Here is a 16,942-nt window from a genome sequence, read left to right on the forward strand (position 1 = left end):
GAGCTGGATGAGGACACAGTCAGATAGCGGAGGTTCTAGAAAAAAATTATTGAGGGCAGAAGGTGTTGCGGGCTTTTATGTCTCAGTGGCTGCCCTGGCAGGTGGGCTACTAGTTCCCTTTCAGCAGCAAAGCATCCCCTCTCACCCAAGCAGGCCTCTTATCCTGCCAGCTCCTCAGGTGTCATGGGGAACTCTTAGGTGGCTACCTGAGCATCTGTGTTCTGGCAGCTTGGGGACAGCGACCAAGCACAAGGATCTGCAACAGCCACCCACTCGGAGGAAGGAGCAAGCGTCCATTTCCCAACATTATATGGAAGACACCCAGCATCCCAGCCTTTCCAGAGAAGGTATTGGCATGTTCAGGTTGCCGCACAGGCTGGGTTTGTAAACCAAGGAGAGCTAAAAACATCCCCCTTGTGGGGATGTTTAGGAGACAGTGGTACCTCGGGTTACATACGCTTCAGGTTACAGACTCCGCTAACCCAGAAATATTACCTCAGGTTAAGAACTTTGCTTCAGGATGGGAATAGAAATCGTGCAGCCACGGCACAGCAGCAGCAGGAGGCCCCATCAGCTAAAGTGGTGCTAATAGTTTCAGGTTAAGTACGGACCTCCAGAACAAATTAAGCACTTAGCCCGAGGTACCACTGTAATAGGCAAGGAAATATTTGTTAAGTAGTATCCTTCCTTCACTTATGATAGTGAGTGATGTAGCAGAGCAAATCCCCTCTATATTCACGGAAGCTAGTTGGTAGATGTTATGTACTTAGTTGATTAGGATCCAAAATGCAGCAGTCTGATTGGTCCTAGAACAATAGGACCCATTATGCAGCAGTCTGATTGGTCCTAGAACAATAGGATCCAGAATGCAGTAGTCTGATTGGACCACAGGAGCCACCCAACCCAACTCCAGGTGAAAGTGAATCCACAACCTGATTGGCCTACAGGAGAATCCTAGAATTAGCCAATAACATGGGGCAAATAGTGTAAATAATGTATATAAAGCAGACGTTTGGGGGGAACTTCCATTCCTCGCCTATATGAGCTGAATAAAGAGCATGAAATCCACACTCGACCTCGAGTATATTTCAGTAGATTTGTTTGAATCTCTACAAGATGACTAATCCAATCTGACTTGCCTAGATGGATTATTCCTGGTGTCCCCTTTTCTCCCTCTTAAAATACAATGAAGACTCACAAGTCTGTCTTTAAAAGTATAACAATAAGTTTACTCACAAGTTGGTCACAGAACACATCCTAGAAGGCAGGCTTTAAGCTTCAGGTTGCAAACACAGAATGTGGCTTACATCCTTTGTGAGGATGGGCCCAAGTGCTGCTGGCTGAGAGCCAGCAGACAACAAAATGGTTGCGAGAATGAACTGAGAGTTAGCTGAGACAAGATGACTTGCCCTTTTATAGAATCATGCCCATCTGCTGAGTCACTTACAGGGGGAACAGGAAGTTAAACACCCGCCTGACAGTGTCCACTCTAGGAAGCAAAGCATGTTGTAATTGACTGTACTGATGTATTACATCCCACACCATATCCCATAACCTCTGCACAGTTACCTAGGTAGCTCCTTCAATGTGTGGAATGGGCCACCAAGGCAAGGATATAAAAATCTGCCTCCAATAGACGTGCACCACCTGTTCATCTAAGTCACTCTAGGCTGGGTAAACATTGCGTGACCAGGTGGTGACCTTCCCAGGGACAACCAGAAAGGAATAATGACTCATGACAACGTGTTATGGAATGGAAATTCGGCCACAACTTTATTAACCTTTCAAATATAGGAAGACCTTGGCTTAGGCATTGGGCGTGTATCCCTCCCAGCCCCCCAGCCGGGGGAACTAGGGCTCCTCAGCGTAAATGGCACATGGGGGTGCCCCGCCAAACACGTGTGTACGCAGGCAGCCCACCCCATATCCCTCATGCAGGGTAGTTCACTGACAATCTTTCAGTGTATGGCCAGTGACACCCTCATGATGTCAAGCCCCCTTCCCAATCTCAATGTCAAGTTAGCTCCCAGGGAAGATGGGGAGCCAAGTGACTCTTCAAAGGGACATGGGCTAAATTGCAGCTATGCTACAAAGTGAAAGGTAGCTGCAAGCCCATTGCCTCTTTAAAACCAGCTTAAGGAACAATCCATGATGGGTTAATTGCTTCCATAAAGAAAAGGGGGGAAAGTGCATAAAAGGTCTGATTGAAAATTCATTTTATGCACACCGCCCCCTGTCACTCTGCAAGCTTCCAAGGTAGCTGCTTGAAGCCTCCAGAGCGCAGCGGGGACTCCCGCCACGCTCCGGAGGCTTCGGGTTGCCTTCACTGAAGGCGACTGAATGCACCTTGTTTTAGAGAGGGAGAACAAGAAAAAAAACTTTATCCCCTGCTCTTTCTGTCCCATCCCGAAATATTCTTGAAGATGGACTTCTGGGAAGCGATGGGCTGCACCTCACAACGGTTGGGAGGAATGTTTTTGCCCCAAAACTCAGAAACCTCATCAGGAGGGCTTTAAACTGACTAATGTGGGGGAGGGAGACAGTGCTCCTGAAGGTAGGAGTCTATCAATTGATGAAGATGATCATCCAAATGTCATAGACCAAATGGAGCAAACAGCAAGCAGACCTAGTGGTGGGAGGAAAAAATCCTTAAATAAGAGACACGGGGGAATGACTAATGGACTTCAATGTCTGTACACTAATGCACAAAGCATGGGGAATAAACAAGATGAGCTTGAGCTCTTGGTACAGCAAACTAAATATGACATAATAGGCATCACTGAAACCTGGTGGGATAAGTCCCACGACTGGAATGTAAAAATGGAGGGATACAATCTATTTCAGAGAAACAGACCAGGCAAGAAAGGAGGAGGAGTGGCGTTATATGTCAGGGATGTGTATACCTGTGAAGAGATCCAAGATTTAGAACCTCAAAGCCAAAGTGAGAGCATTTGGGTCAAAATTAAGGGAGAGAAGAATAACAGTGACCTCATTGTGGGAGTTTACTATAGATCCCCAAGCCAAACGGAGGACATAGATGATGCCTTCCTGGAACAGATGGCCAAGCATGCAAAAGGAAGGGAGATAGTAGTAATGGGGGACTTCAATTACCCGGATATTTGTTGGATGTCAAACTCAGCCAAGAGCATAAGGTCAAACAGATTCCTCACTGGCCTTGCAGACAACTTCATTGTCCAGAAAGTGGGAGAAGCAACAAGAGGAACAGCCATTTCAGATCTGGTCCTAACCAATGTTGATGACCTGGTTAATGGGGTAGAAGTGGAAGGATCATTAGGCACAAGTGATCATGCTCTTCTGAAGTTTACTATACAGCGGAAAGGAGCAGCCAAGCATACTAGGACTCAATTTCTTGACTTTAAGAAAGCCGACTTCATAAAACTTAGGGAACTGCTGGGTGAGATCCCATGGACAGTAATACTAAAAGGAAAGGGAGTTCATGATGGCTGGGAGTTTGTTAAGAGGGAGATAGTAAAAGCACAACTTCAGGCAATACCAATGAGACGGAAACATGGAAGGTGCCTAAAGAAGCCAGGGTGGCTATCTAAAGAACTTTTAACTGAGATAAGATTAAAAAAGGATGTGTACAAAAAATGGAAAAGAGGGGAAACCACCAAAGAGGAATTCAAACAAATAGCCAGCACGTGTAGACACAAAGTCAGAAAAGCTAAAGCACAGAATGAACTCAGGCTTGCTAGAGAGGTTAAAAGCAACAAAAAAGGCTTTTATGGGTATGTTCGTAGCAAAAGGAAGAACAAAGAAACAGTGGGGTCACTCAGAGGAGAAGATGGTGAAATGCAAACAGGGGACACAGAAAGGGCTGAACTCCTCAATGCCTTCTTTGCCTCAGTCTTCTCCGATAAAGAAAACAATGCCCGACCTGAATAATTTGGAGCAAATGATTCAGCAGAGAAAACACAGCCCAGAATAACTAAGGAGATAGTACAAGAATACTTGGCTAGTTTAGATGTATTCAAGTCTCCAGGGCCAGATGAACTGCATCCAAGAGTATTAAAAGAACTGGCAGATGTGATCTCAGAACCACTGGCAATCATCTTTGAGAATTCCTGGAGAACAGGCGAAGTCCCGGCAGACTGGAGGAGGGCAAATGTTGTCCCTATTTTCAAAAAGGGGAAAAGAGAGGACCCAAATAATTACCGCCCAGTCAGTCTGACATCAATACCAGGGAAGATTCTGGAGCAGATCATTAAGCAAACAATCTGTGAGCACCTAGAAAGGAATGCTGTGATCACCAATAGTCAGCATGGATTTCTGAAAAATAAGTCATGTCAGACTAACCTGATCTCATTTTTTGACAGAATTACAAGCCTGGTAGATGAAGGGAACGCAGTGGATGTAGTCTACCTTGATTTCAGCAAGGCATTTGACAAGTGCCCCATGATATTCTTGTAAAGAAGCTGGTAAAATGCGGTCTTGACTATGCTACCACTCAGTGGATTTGTAACTGGCTGACTGACCGGACCCAAAGGGTGCTCATCAATGGTTCCTCTTCATCCTGGAGAAGAGTGACTAGTGGGGTGCCACAGGGTTCTGTCTTGGGCCCGGTCTTATTCAACATCTTTATCAACGACTTGGATGATGGACTCAAGGGCATCCTGATCAAATTTGCAGATGACACCAAACTAGGAGGGGTGGCTAACACCCCAGAGGACAGGATCACACTTCAAAACGACCTTGACAGATTAGAGAACTGGGCCAAAACAAACAAGATGAATTTTAACAGGGAGAAATGTAAAGTATTGCACTTGGGCAAAAAAAATGAGAGGCACAAATACAAGATGGGTGACACCTGGCTTGAGAGCAGTACATGTGAAAAGGATCTAGGAGTCTTGGTTGACCACAAACTTGACATGAGCCAACAGTGTGACGCGGCAGCTAAAAAAGCCAATGCAATTCTGGGCTGCATCAATAGGAGTATAGCATCTAGATCAAGGGAAGTAATAGTGCCACTGTATTCTGCTCTGGTCAGACCTCACCTGGAGTACTGTGTCCAGTTCTGGGCACCACAGTTCAAGAAGGACACTGACAAACTGGAACGTGTCCAGAGGAGGGCAACCAAAATGGTCAAAGGCCTGGAAACGATGCCTTATGAGGAACGGCTAAGGGAGCTGGGCATGTTTAGCCTGGAGAAGAGGAGGTTAAGGGGTGATATGATAGCCATGTTCAAATATATAAAAGGATGTCACATAGAGGAGGGAGAAAGGCTGTTTTCTGCTGCTCCAGAGAAGCGGACACAGAGCAATGGATCCAAACTACAAGAAAGAAGATTCCACCTAAACATTAGGAAGAACTTCCTGACAGTAAGAGCTGTTCGACAGTGGAATTTGCTGCCAAGGAGTGTGGTTGAGTCTCGTTCTTTGGAGGTCTTTAAGCAGAGGCTTGACAACCATATGTCAGGAGTGCTCTGATGGTGTTTCCTGCTTGGCAGGGGGTTGGACTCGATGACCCTTGTGGTCTCTTCCAACTCTATGATTCTATGATTCTATGATTCTATGGTAGTCATGACCCAACCGGGCACTGGTCTCAGAGCTGCCCCCTTCCTGCCCTAAAGAGAGGCGCCTCCTCACACAGCCCCACAGGGGCCTGGGAAGAAGATGCCCCCAGACTTGGAGGCCCAACGGAGACTGGCCAAGGGTGAAAGTGAAGCCAGCATCTTACCCAGGGAGCAGCAATGGCAGCAGTGGACCCTGCCGGGCCTGCATGGAAGAAAGGCATTGCATACAGCAAGCACAATAAAGGCCAGCATGGTGCCTGCCTCCCTGCCCAGCTTCCTACTTGTCTGTCCATTCCCAAAAAGCAATGGCTGGCAGACTGGCCGGATTGGCTCCTCGCCCGCTTGCTTGCTTACTTCAAGGCCGCCTCAACTCCTGGCTACGAGCACCCAATGGCCAGCCCCAGAGGCAGCTTTCACTTGTATTAGGGTTGCAACAAATAGCTGTGCAAGCCTTTGAGAGTCAGAAATGTGAGAGAACATCATAGGCAGAAGGGAAGGAAGAGGGACAGAGGCCAGTGTTGCCCACGGCACCCCTGACCACAATTCCAGGCACCTCAGGATGCCAGGGCACACTGGTTGAGAACCACTGCCTTAAGCAATGGGTGCCTGTCACCCTCATTAGACCTTCCCCACCCACCAAATTGCCCATGTAGAGCAAGCGGAGGCCACCGGTTAGGGAGACCCACCCAAGGTTGCTTGCCGAGAGCCAGAGAAGAAGGAAGCTCTCCACCCTTTTTCTTTTCAACCCAACTTCAGATTTGCCTGCGTGGCTTAACTTTGTCCTCTCTCTCTTTGCCCCCTCCCACCTGCGAAACGACTAGTTGTGCAAGGCTGAGGTATGCTGTGCTACCAGTGTGTGCACTTATGATGCCGGAGATGTTACCTGATTGGCCACCTGCCAGTCTCATAATCATCATGCCTTCGGGGACAGAGTCAGAGAGATGCTGGGGAAGGGGCGTGCATCATTTTTCACTCTGGGAATTCTCCTCAGGCCTCTGTGTGAGCTTCATGGTGTCATTGATTCAGTCAGCGTAGGAAACTATCACCTGGCTGAAGGCCAAGAGGAAAACCTTGCTGCTGTCCTTCAATACTCGGGTGTTCACATGCTGACGCTCAGTGAGGGATATAGACAGAGGGCCTTCTCAGTAGTGGCGCCCGCCCTGTGGAACGCCCTCCCATCAGATGTCAAGGAAATAAACAACTATCTGACCTTTCAAAGACATTTGAAGGCATCCCTGTTTAGGGAGGTTTTTAATGTTTGATGTTTTATTGTACTTTTAATTCTGTTGGGAGCTGCCCAGAATGGCTGAGGAAGCCCAGCCTGATGGGTGGGGTATAAATTATTATTATTATTATTAATCCACTGAACAGAAACTTCACTTGTATTGAGCCCTGTGACCAAGCCGGTGAGAATTGTCTGTCCTTTCTGAAGGCTGGTTTCTTCGCAGTGCAATAGAAATTGGCATGGGGACCATTCACCTTGACTTTTTAAGTTTCCGGTGGGGGTTAGTATGAGACAAAAGAAGAGGCAACAGTTATTAGAGTTAGACATACCTGATGGACAGGCAGCATTTAGGAAATGGTGGTCTTGAAAGAAGGACAAGCAGGACCATCTAGAAAGGGCTATGATGACATTCTGATGAACACAGGAATTCTTGACAGGGTTATTCTGAAGGGTTTGCCTACCTTCTGCATTTTTCATACATGCTTCACGGCATGCGGCACATTGTCTTTTTGCACTCCTTAAGTGTGTTATTTTTAAATATAAAGCAGCTTAGAAAAGATTTGAAAATCATTGAATGAAGAGATGCCTTGGATTAAAACATCTCCTTTCCATCTCAGTCCTTCACTTCTTGCTTTTGTCTGCCATCCGTTTGTCTCTACAACCCTGTGATTTTCCTTCTCTCTGATCCTCTTTCCCATGCATATTTTCTTTTCCTTGAATCGTGGAATTAATGAGTTGGAAGGGGTCCAAAGGGTCACCTATTCCAACCCCCTGCAAAGCAGTCATCTCAGCTAGCTACGTAGCTCCTTAATGTGTGGACTGGACCACGAGGGCAAGGATATGAAAATCTGCCTCCGACAGAACTGCACCACCTGTTCATCTAGGTCAACTGATGCTGGGTAAACATGATCAATAGGCAGAAGACACTGGTCAGCAAAATGAATTGTTGTCACTCCACTCACCTTTCCTTTTATAGGACATGCTCTGCGGGGGGGGGGGGGAGACACAAAATCTGTGCTCGGGGAGAGTCTAAACCTGGTGAGGAAGGATAGGCTAAGAGACAGTGACTAGCCAAAAGCCCCCCCCCCCCAGTGAACTTCATGGTTATGTGCTAAACACACTTTGCTTCTACAATAATCAAACTTCAACACGATTTTGCAGGGAGATTAAACCATTCCCCGCTTCTTTCCAGAACCCACCCACCACCTCAGTCAAGTGATCACATCAAGAGATATCTGTGAGTTTGCTCACTTTTATTCAGCCTTAGGCAAAACATGGATACATGGAAATTATTTAATCTGGGATAGGCTGAAGAGGTTGTGATGCTGAGGGTGGGGTTTGCATCACTTTTCACCCTGGGATTTCTCCTCAGGCCTCTGGGTGGGCTCCACGGTGCCTGCTGTGCGGGTAAACATACAGGAGTATGAAGTGCCGTTGTTCCAGTCAGAGTAGGGGACAACCACCTGGCTGAAGGCCAAGAGGGAATCCTTGATGCTGCCCTTCAAGACTCGGGGATTCACATGGCGACCTTCAAGGAGGGCATTCTTCACCCACTGGACAGAAACTTCACTTGCATTGAGCCCAATGACCATGCCGGTGAGGATTGTCTGTGCTCGCTGAAGGCTGCTTTCTTTATGGTTGGCAGGGGAAAGTATGAGAGATAGAGAGAGGCAAGAGCTATTAATTTTAGACATAACTGATGGACAACATTTATGACACCATTTAGTGCTGATTATTTTCTGCTGGATTCTCTGACAAACATTTTTAATCTGTAGATAGAGGGTGTAAATCCTTAATGAAAGCTTTAAGGAGCAAAGGGGATTTAACTGAAGTTCTTGTGTGTGGACCTCAGTAGGAAGATTTGTGGCACTTACATGGGGCTTCCTTGAATTGGATGAGGACAAGGTGGGATAGTGGAGATTCCAGGAATATTTACACAGCTAATTTCCGCAACCTATATAAAGAAAGCACCCAGCACAAAAAGCACCCCAGCCTTCCCAGAGAAGGTATTGGTGGGTTTGAAAACCAAGGATAGATAAAACCTTCCCATATCCAATGATACCATCTCTGCAGCAGCTAACTAGGTAGGGAGCTCCTTAAATGTGTGGACTTGGCCACCAGGGCAAGGATATAAAAATCTCCCTCCAATAGAAGGGCACCATCTATTCATCTAGGTCACCCTATGCAGGGTAAACATTATCAACAGGCAGATGAAGGTTAGAAGGATCCTTGGCTGGGGGTGGGAATGGTTTTTAATGGGGCTGGAAATTATTGTGGGAGACACCTTGGCCCTTGCAGGGTACACATTCTTTCCTTTCCTTCTCCCATTGTTACTTTCTGATAAAAACATGCATTTAGTATTGTTCAAGAACGGTGAAAACCTTTCTGCAGAGATAAGAGGAGAATTACTGTTCAGACCTCCACCGGACTGATTGCAGTTTCAAGTTGTGTCTTTAGCCAATACTGGCACCGATATCATGGCAACTGGTGGGGAAAGTCTTATCTCAACAGGCCATAATGGAAAGCAGAAACGAATTTCTGAATTAAGGAGGAAGCAGTCTTGAAATGGTCAGTCCTTGAGAGGATCTTAAGCAATCTGGAAACAATCATCCCGCTCCCAAACCATGCTTTTCAAAGGAAAACTAAGTCTCAACTATGTCGAGAGTTTTTACCTGCAGGTTCATTGACTTTTGTTTGGGACCCAGGGATGGATACTGAACAGAGGAACTCTAGCAGCCCAACGTCTAGTCCTGAAAGGCTGAGGTATAATGCGGGAAGAATGCGTGCACTTATGATGCCGGAGGTGTTACCTGATTGGCCACCTGCCTGCCACATAATCATCATGCCTTCGGGGACAGAGCCAGAGAGAGTGCACAGCAATATTGCACCTAAAGGAACAAAATAGATAGACAGATGAAATTCCTGGTTTTTTAATGACTATATATTACTGTTTTTATGGTTTTTCTGATATTGCTTTACAGTTTTTATGTTGCTTAGTGCACTGTTTAAGATTTCAGCAGATTTAAAAATGAGCAAATTTATAAATGCCATAGGTTAAAACCTCTGCTTTTCATCTCACTCCTTCCAGTCTTGCTTTTGTCTGCCATTTGTTCTTCTCTACACCCCTGTGATTTTTCTTTTCTCTGATCCTCTTTCCCTTGCATATTCTCTTTCGTGGAATCATAGAATTCAAGAATTGAAAGGGACCCCAATGCTCATCTAGTCCAACCCCCTGTAATGCTTACTTACTTACTTCATGCAAACCTTTCTAGGCATTACAAATATAGGGCATCCTAAAACATTTACAATATATACAAATAAGCAGGCATGTAAAATATATAATGATGAGGAACTTCATTGGGATTTCTTCCTGCTAAATAGTGCCATTTAGCAATTCAAGAGATACTATTCACAAAACCTCAGCCCCCCTTGCAGTTAATTCCGGGTTAATCGGGTATTTTCATTGTGCCGTGATGTTACACTACCCAAAAAAGGGAGGTAGCATGTGTTTGCATAGCAGGTTGTAAGATGGACAGTAGAAAAGAATATGTTCTACAGTGTCCACCACATTCAAATAACATGCACAATGTCTATCATTTCTGTGGATGTTTAAAAATCTGCCCTTGACAAAAGCTGAAGGAAAAACATTCAGTCGGGCTAAGATAAAGGTCCTGCTTTGGACAGAAATTATTATTTTTGAGATATGTGTCCCTGTTATCTTGGGGCAGCAAATTTTATTTACAGCTGACTTGATATTGTCCCCCCCCCCCCCAATGTACCTTAATGTGCTTTGACTATTGCAATAAATATATTGCTCACTGGACTTATACAAGGGTTTCAAGATCTGATTTGAATATCAAGAGATCTGATTTTCCTATGTAAGAGTTGGAACTTCTGGATTTATCAGAGTCCGTAAGTAGGTCAAAGAGTAGACTCAAAGGCTGGCAACAAAATGGAAATTCAGCCAGTATTTTATGGTGCTAGCCCACACACAATATTCCACCGTGTGTATACCTAGTTCTGCACACATTGTCTCATACATGATTGAACTTGGGAGCCCCAGGAGACGTCACAAGACGGATGTGAGGGTGATCCGACTGAGACATCTGTCACCCCATTGAACGCCAGGGCTGATCTGACTGACCTGGCGGGCTAGGAAGGTGTCCCCCTGTTTCATGTGCGTCCCTCCCGAAGCTGCACGCTCGGTGGAAGAGGAAGACCATCCCTGGTAGATGGAGTGTACCGTTCTTCGGTCAAGCCTTGATGATAGCTGCGCTCCCTGCATAGAAAAACCTCCCTGATTGAACCTCCCCCTGTAATGCAGGAATCTCAGCTAAATTATTTCAGCTGCATAGTTTGTGAGAGCCCTGCCTTCTTTGCCCCTATCAGAAGAATGTCTCTTCTGTCCCCTAAATCTACAAAGATCTCAGCACACAGAAACAGGTATATCCCGTTTACTGCTGGCAAATAAGCAGAAAAGTTGGAGGAAGAGAATCCAAGGGTTGTTATTGCTCTGTTTCTAAGGGTGGTTCCAGATGACCAGATTTCAGGTACATGCATGAGAAGGCTGCAAAGAGGAAGGAAAGAGAAGCAAACTCACCTGGAGCAGCCTGAGAAGAAGTCAGTGGCAGGCTGGCCCCGCAAAGGAGTCCCACAAATGGTAAGAAGATCTTGGCCCACATTTTAGGATTCAGTGTGAATGGCATGCGGGCCACCAGGCCTGCTTATATAGCATCCTGAGCTACTTTGGTGAGATATCGTTCCCATCAGTAGCTCCACCCAGAAAATCCAAGAAGAGGCTATTCTGTGAGGTTCTCAGAAAGTCCTTCCAGAAGCTTGAGTGTAATTGAGATAATTTAATTGTTATTATTAAATCTGTATACCACCCTTCATTAGCAGATCACAGGCAGTTCAGAACATTAAAGTACAACATGACATCACAAAAGCCCTTTATTCATGTACAACATCCCTATATGTGGAACTGGCACTATTACCAGTGGAACGCTCTGTCACAAGAGACTAGGGCCCTGCGGGACCTGACATCTTTCCGCAGGGCCTGCAAGACAGAGTTGTTCCACCAGGCCTTTGGTCAGGGCCCAGCCTGACTCCCTCCTCTAGCAACCTGCACAGAATTTTGCTTAACGGTTGCCATTAATTTGATTTTAATTAATTTTTATAATGGAATGTTTTCAGAATGTTGGCTTATTTGATTGTTTGATTATCTAATTGTTGTTAGCCGCCCTGAGCCCAGCTTCGGCTGGGGAAGGCGGGATATGAATAAAATTTATTATTATTATTATTATTATTATTAACTCGTTGATCATATTATCTGAAACTACATGAGGCTTTCCCAGAATCTACCTGCATTCTGCTTTCTGGTCAGGAAATATTGCTCCTCTCAATGACACATGTTCCCCAAAGAGTAGAGGAGCCCCTGTCTTGTAACATTCACATTCATCAGTAGTGGTAGAAAAACTGCTTTAAAAATGAATCTGTAAGCCTCCTCAATAACTCTAACTCCTCTCTCTTTTATATCCAGGTTACAATCCCTGCAAAGGTTTAAATGTCATGGTTTCTCCCCAGAGAATCATGGAGGCTTGCAGTTTGGCAGGAGTGCTGATTATTATCTCTTAGATTCACTGACATTTCAAATCTCTACAGAAGACCGGGGGTCATTGCGCGTGTGGCCCCAAGTAGGAAAATCTGTGGCCCGTTAGGCTTACTTGAGCTGGATGAGGACACAGTCAGATAGCGGAGGTTCTAGAAAAAATTATTGAGGGCAGAAGGTGTTGCTGCCTTTTATGTCTCAGTGGCTGCCCTGGCAGGTGGGCTACTAGTTCCCTTTCAGCAGCAAAGCATCCCCTCTCACCCAAGCAGGCCTCTTATCCTGCCAGCTCCTCAGGTGTCAAGGGGAACTCTTAGATGGCTACCTGACCATCTGTGTTCTGGCTGCTTGTAGACGGCGACCAAGCACAAGGATCTGCAACAGCCACCCACTCGGAGGAAGGGGCAAGCGTCCATTTCCCAACATTATATGGAAGGCACCCAGCATCCCAGCCTTTCCAGAGAAGGTATTGGCATGTTCAGGTTGCCGCACAGGCTGGGTTTGAAACCAAGGAGAGCTAGAAACATCCCCCTTGTGGGGATCTTTAGGAGACAGTGGTACCTCGGGTTACATACGCTTCAGGTTACAGACTCCGCTAACCCAGAAATATTACCTCAGGTTAAGAACTTTGCTTCAGGATGAGAATAGAAATCGGGCAGCCACGGCGCAGCAGCAGCAGGAGGCCCCATCAGCTAAAGTGGTGCTAATAGTTTCAGGTTAAGTACAGACCTCCAGAACAAATTAAGCACTTAGCCCGAGGTACCACTGTAATAGGCAAGGAAATATTTGTTAAGTAGTATCCTTCCTTCACTTATGATAGTGAGTGATGTAGCAGAGCAAATCCCCTCTATATTCACGGAAGCTAGTTGGTAGATGTTATGTACTTAGTTGATTAGGATCCAAAATGCAGCAGTCTGATTGGTCCTAGAACAATAGGACCCATTATGCAGCAGTCTGATTGGTCCTAGAACAATAGGATCCAGAATGCAGTAGTCTGATTGGTCCACAGGAGCCACCCAACCCAACTCCAGGTGGAAGTGAATCCACAACCTGATTGGCCTACAGGAGAATCCTAGAATTAGCCAATAACATGGGGCAAATTGTGTAAATAATGTATATAAAGCAGACGTTTGGGGGGAACTTCCATTCCTCGCCTATATGAGCTGAATAAAGAGCATGAAATCCACACTCGACCTTGTGTATATTTCAGTAGATTTGTTTGAATCTCTACAAGATGACTAATCCAATCTGACTTGCCTAGATGGATTATTCCTGGTGTCCCCTTTTCTCCCTCTTAAAATACAATAAAGACTCACAAGTCTGTCTTTAAAAGTATAACAATAAGTTTACTCAGTAGTTGGTCACAGTACACATCCTAGAAGGCAGGCTTTAAGCTTCAGGTTGCAAACATAGAATGTGGCTTACATCCTTTGTGAGGATGGGCCCAAGTGCTGCTGGCTGAGAGCCAGCAGACAACAAAATGGCTGTGAGAATGAACTGAGAGTTAACTGAGACAAGATGACTGCGTGACTTGCCCTTTTATAGAATCAGGCCCATCTGCTGAGTCACAGAGGGAACAGGAAGTTAAACACGCGCCTGACAGTGTCCACTCTAGGAAGCAAAGCATGTTGTAATTGACTGTACTGATGTATTACATCCCACACCATATCCCATAACCTCTGCACAGTTACCTAGGTAGCTCCTTAAATGTGTGGAATGGGCCACCAAGGCAAGGATATAAAAATCTGCCTCCAATAGACGTGCACCACCTGTTCATCTAAGTCTCCCTAGGCTGGGTAAACATTGCGTGACCAGGTGGCGACCTTCCCAGCCCCCAGGGACAACCAGAAAGGAATAATGACTCATGACAACGTGTTATGGAATGGAAATTTGGCCACAACTTTATTAACCTTTCAAATATAGGAAGAACTTGGCTTAGGCGTTGGCCGTGTATCCCTCCCAGCCCCCCAGCCGGGGGAACTAGGGCTCCTCAGTGTAAATGGGATATGGGGGTGCCCCGCAAGACACATGTGTACGCAGGCAGCCCATCCCGTATCCCCTCATGCAGGGTAGTTCACTGACAATCTTTCAGTGTATGGCCAGTGACACCCTCATGATGTCAAACCCCCTTCCCAATCTCAATGTCAAGTTAGCGCCCAGGGAAGATGGGGAGCCAAGTGACTCTTCAAAGGGATGTGGGCTAAATTGCAGCTACGCTACAAAGTGAAAGGTAGCTGCAAGCCCATTGCCTCTTAAAGACCAGCTTAAGGAAGAATCCGTGATGAATTAATTGCTTCCATAAAGAAAAGGGGGGAAAGTGCATAAAAGGTCTGACTTGAAAATTCATTTTATGCACACCGCCCCCTGTCGCTCTGCAAGCTTCCAAGGTAGCTGCTTGAAGCCTCCAGAGCGCAGTGGGAATTCCCGCCGCGCTCCGGAGGCTTTGGGTTACCTTCACTGAAGGCGACCGAACGCACCTTGTTTTAGAGGGGGAGAACAAGAAAAAAAACTTTATCCCCTGCTCTTTCTGTCCCATCCCGAAATATGGTAGTCATGACCCAACCGGGCACTGTGTTGATACGGAGCTGCCACACATTCTTATCCTCCTGATTTTTTTCAATAAATTCTGCCTGCCTTATTTGCTTCAGTGATTTCCTCCTCCACTTTACCGTTTGCCAGTGGTGGTCTAGTGAGGACATTGTGACTGAACTCTGTCACATTATGCTTCCTCTATCACTAGCTAATACCAGATAGGTTTGGAGCACTATGATGTGGAGCACCATGACCACAACACGTCAGTAAATTACTGGTTGGGCTCAGACCCAGAACACCCTTAAAGAAAGGATAAGAACATAAGAATAATGTTTTGGATCAGCCAGCAGCCCATCTGTTCCTCCATGCTTTTCTTGCAGTGGCTAATTAGGGGCCTATGGGGCAGCTTGCAAACACCACACCTGCCGTTCCAACACCTAGTACAGCCATACCTTGGATCTCAAACAATAATGTGAGACAAACCTCTTAAATTTCCCAGGGACAGGATTTTTTTTTAAGTCATCAGCAAGGGTTTTTCAAATTTAATCATGTTACCCTCCCCAACAAAATAAACAACCACCCTTATTTCACCTCCAGTAACCCTTGTTGCACACTCATTTCCAACGTAGCCCAGCCAGCATAACCAATGGCCCATCAATGAAAATGGAATATATAGTTCAATAGCACCTGAAAGGCCACCCCTGCCGCTCCTGGTCTCAGAGCTGCCCCCTTCCTGCCCTAAAGAGAGGCGCCTCCTCACACAGCCACACAGGGGCCTGGGAAGAAGATGTCCCCAGACTTGGAGGCCCAACGGAGACTGGCTAAGGGTGAAAGTGAAGCCAGCATCTTGCCCAGGGAGCAGCAATGGCAGCAGTGGGCCCTGCCGGGCCTGCATGGAAGAAAGGCTCCCCTTCAGGACTGGGCACTCAGCTTCCAGGCAGGCATTGCATACAGCAAGCACAATAAAAGCCAGCATGGTGCCTGCCTCCCTGCCCAGCTTCCCACTTGTCTGTCCATTCCCAACAGCAATGGCTGGCAGACTGGCCGGCTTGGCTCCTCGCCCGCTTGCTTGCTTACTTCAAGGCCGCCTCACCTCCTGGCAACCAGCACCCAATGGCCAGCCCCAGAGCCAGCTTTCACTTTTATTAGGTTTGCAACAAACATCTGTGCCCGACTTTGAGAGTCAGAAATGTGAGAGGACATCATAGGGGGGAGGGAAGGAAAGAGGGACAGAGGCCAGTGTTGCCTGCGGCACCCCTGACCACAATTCAAGGCACCTCAGGATGCCAGGGCACACTGGTTGAGAACCACTGCCTTAAGCAATGGGTGCCTCTCACCCTCCTTAGACCAAGCAGGCGTGTGTGTCCTCCCCCACCCACCAAATCGCCCATGTAGAGCCAGCGGAGGTCACCAGTTAGGGAGACCCACCCAAGGTTGCTTGTCGAGAGCCAGAGAACAAGGAAGCTCTCCACCCTTTTTCTTTTCAACCCAACTTCAGGATTTGCCTGCGTGGCTTAACTTTGTCCTCTCTCTCTTTGCCCCCTCCCACCTGCAAAACGACTAGTAGTGCAAGGCTGAGGTATGCTGTGCTACCAGTGTTTGCACTTATGATGCCGGAGGTGTTACCTGATTGGCCACCTGCCAGTCTCATAATCATCATGCCTTCGGGGACAGAGTCAGAGAGATGCTGGGGAAGGGGCGTGCATCATTTTTCACTCTGGGAATTCTCCTCAGGCCTCTGGGTGAGCTTCATGGTGTCATTGATTCAGTCAGAGTAGGAAACTATCACCTGGCTGAAGGCCAAGAGGGAAACCTTGCTGCTGTCCTTCAATACTCGGGTGTTCACATGCTGACGCTCAGTGAGGGATATAGACAGAGGGCCTTCTCAGTAGTGGCGCCCGCCCTGTGGAACGCCCTCCCATCAGATGTCAAGGAAATAAACAACTATCTGACTTTTCAAAGACATTTGAAGGCATCCCTGTTTAGGGAGGTTTTTAATGTTTGATTTTTTATTGTACTTTGAAAATCATTGAATGAAGAAATGCCT

General features: G+C 46.5%; 2 protein-coding genes and 1 long non-coding RNA gene across 12 annotated transcripts in view; 1 reads left to right on the plus strand and 2 right to left on the minus strand.

Annotated features, from left to right (window-relative positions):
- LOC310663170 (uncharacterized protein) overlaps nt 1-11,480 on the minus strand; it is a 110,491-nt gene extending 99,011 nt beyond the window's left edge. Inside the window, exons 1-2 of one of the 2 annotated variants that reach the window (XM_083410832.1) lie at nt 11,359-11,480; nt 9,569-9,646 (exon numbers count right to left, since the gene is read on the minus strand). In XM_083410832.1, coding sequence (XP_083266958.1) covers nt 9,569-9,646; nt 11,359-11,464 — 184 coding nt within the window. In that variant the 5' untranslated portion in view covers nt 11,465-11,480. The remainder of the gene's footprint in view (nt 1-9,568; nt 9,647-11,358) is intronic. The other variant, XM_083410833.1, reaches the window with a different exon arrangement.
- The window catches only part of LOC310663080 (uncharacterized protein), a 192,067-nt gene that overhangs the window by 128,668 nt on the left and 46,457 nt on the right, over nt 1-16,942 (plus strand). The gene's annotated exons all lie outside the window — the stretch shown is intronic.
- Nucleotides 7,997-9,561, minus strand: LOC310663226. Its single transcript, XR_014504403.1, has 2 exons — nt 9,431-9,561; nt 7,997-8,388 (listed from the first exon to the last, which is right to left on the minus strand). It is a non-coding gene; the product is annotated as an uncharacterized lncRNA (long non-coding RNA).

The sequence above is a fragment of the Podarcis tiliguerta genome (genome assembly GCF_965153285.1).
Source record: "Podarcis tiliguerta genome assembly, chromosome: 13".
NCBI classification, from domain to species: Eukaryota; Metazoa; Chordata; class Lepidosauria; order Squamata; family Lacertidae; genus Podarcis; species Podarcis tiliguerta.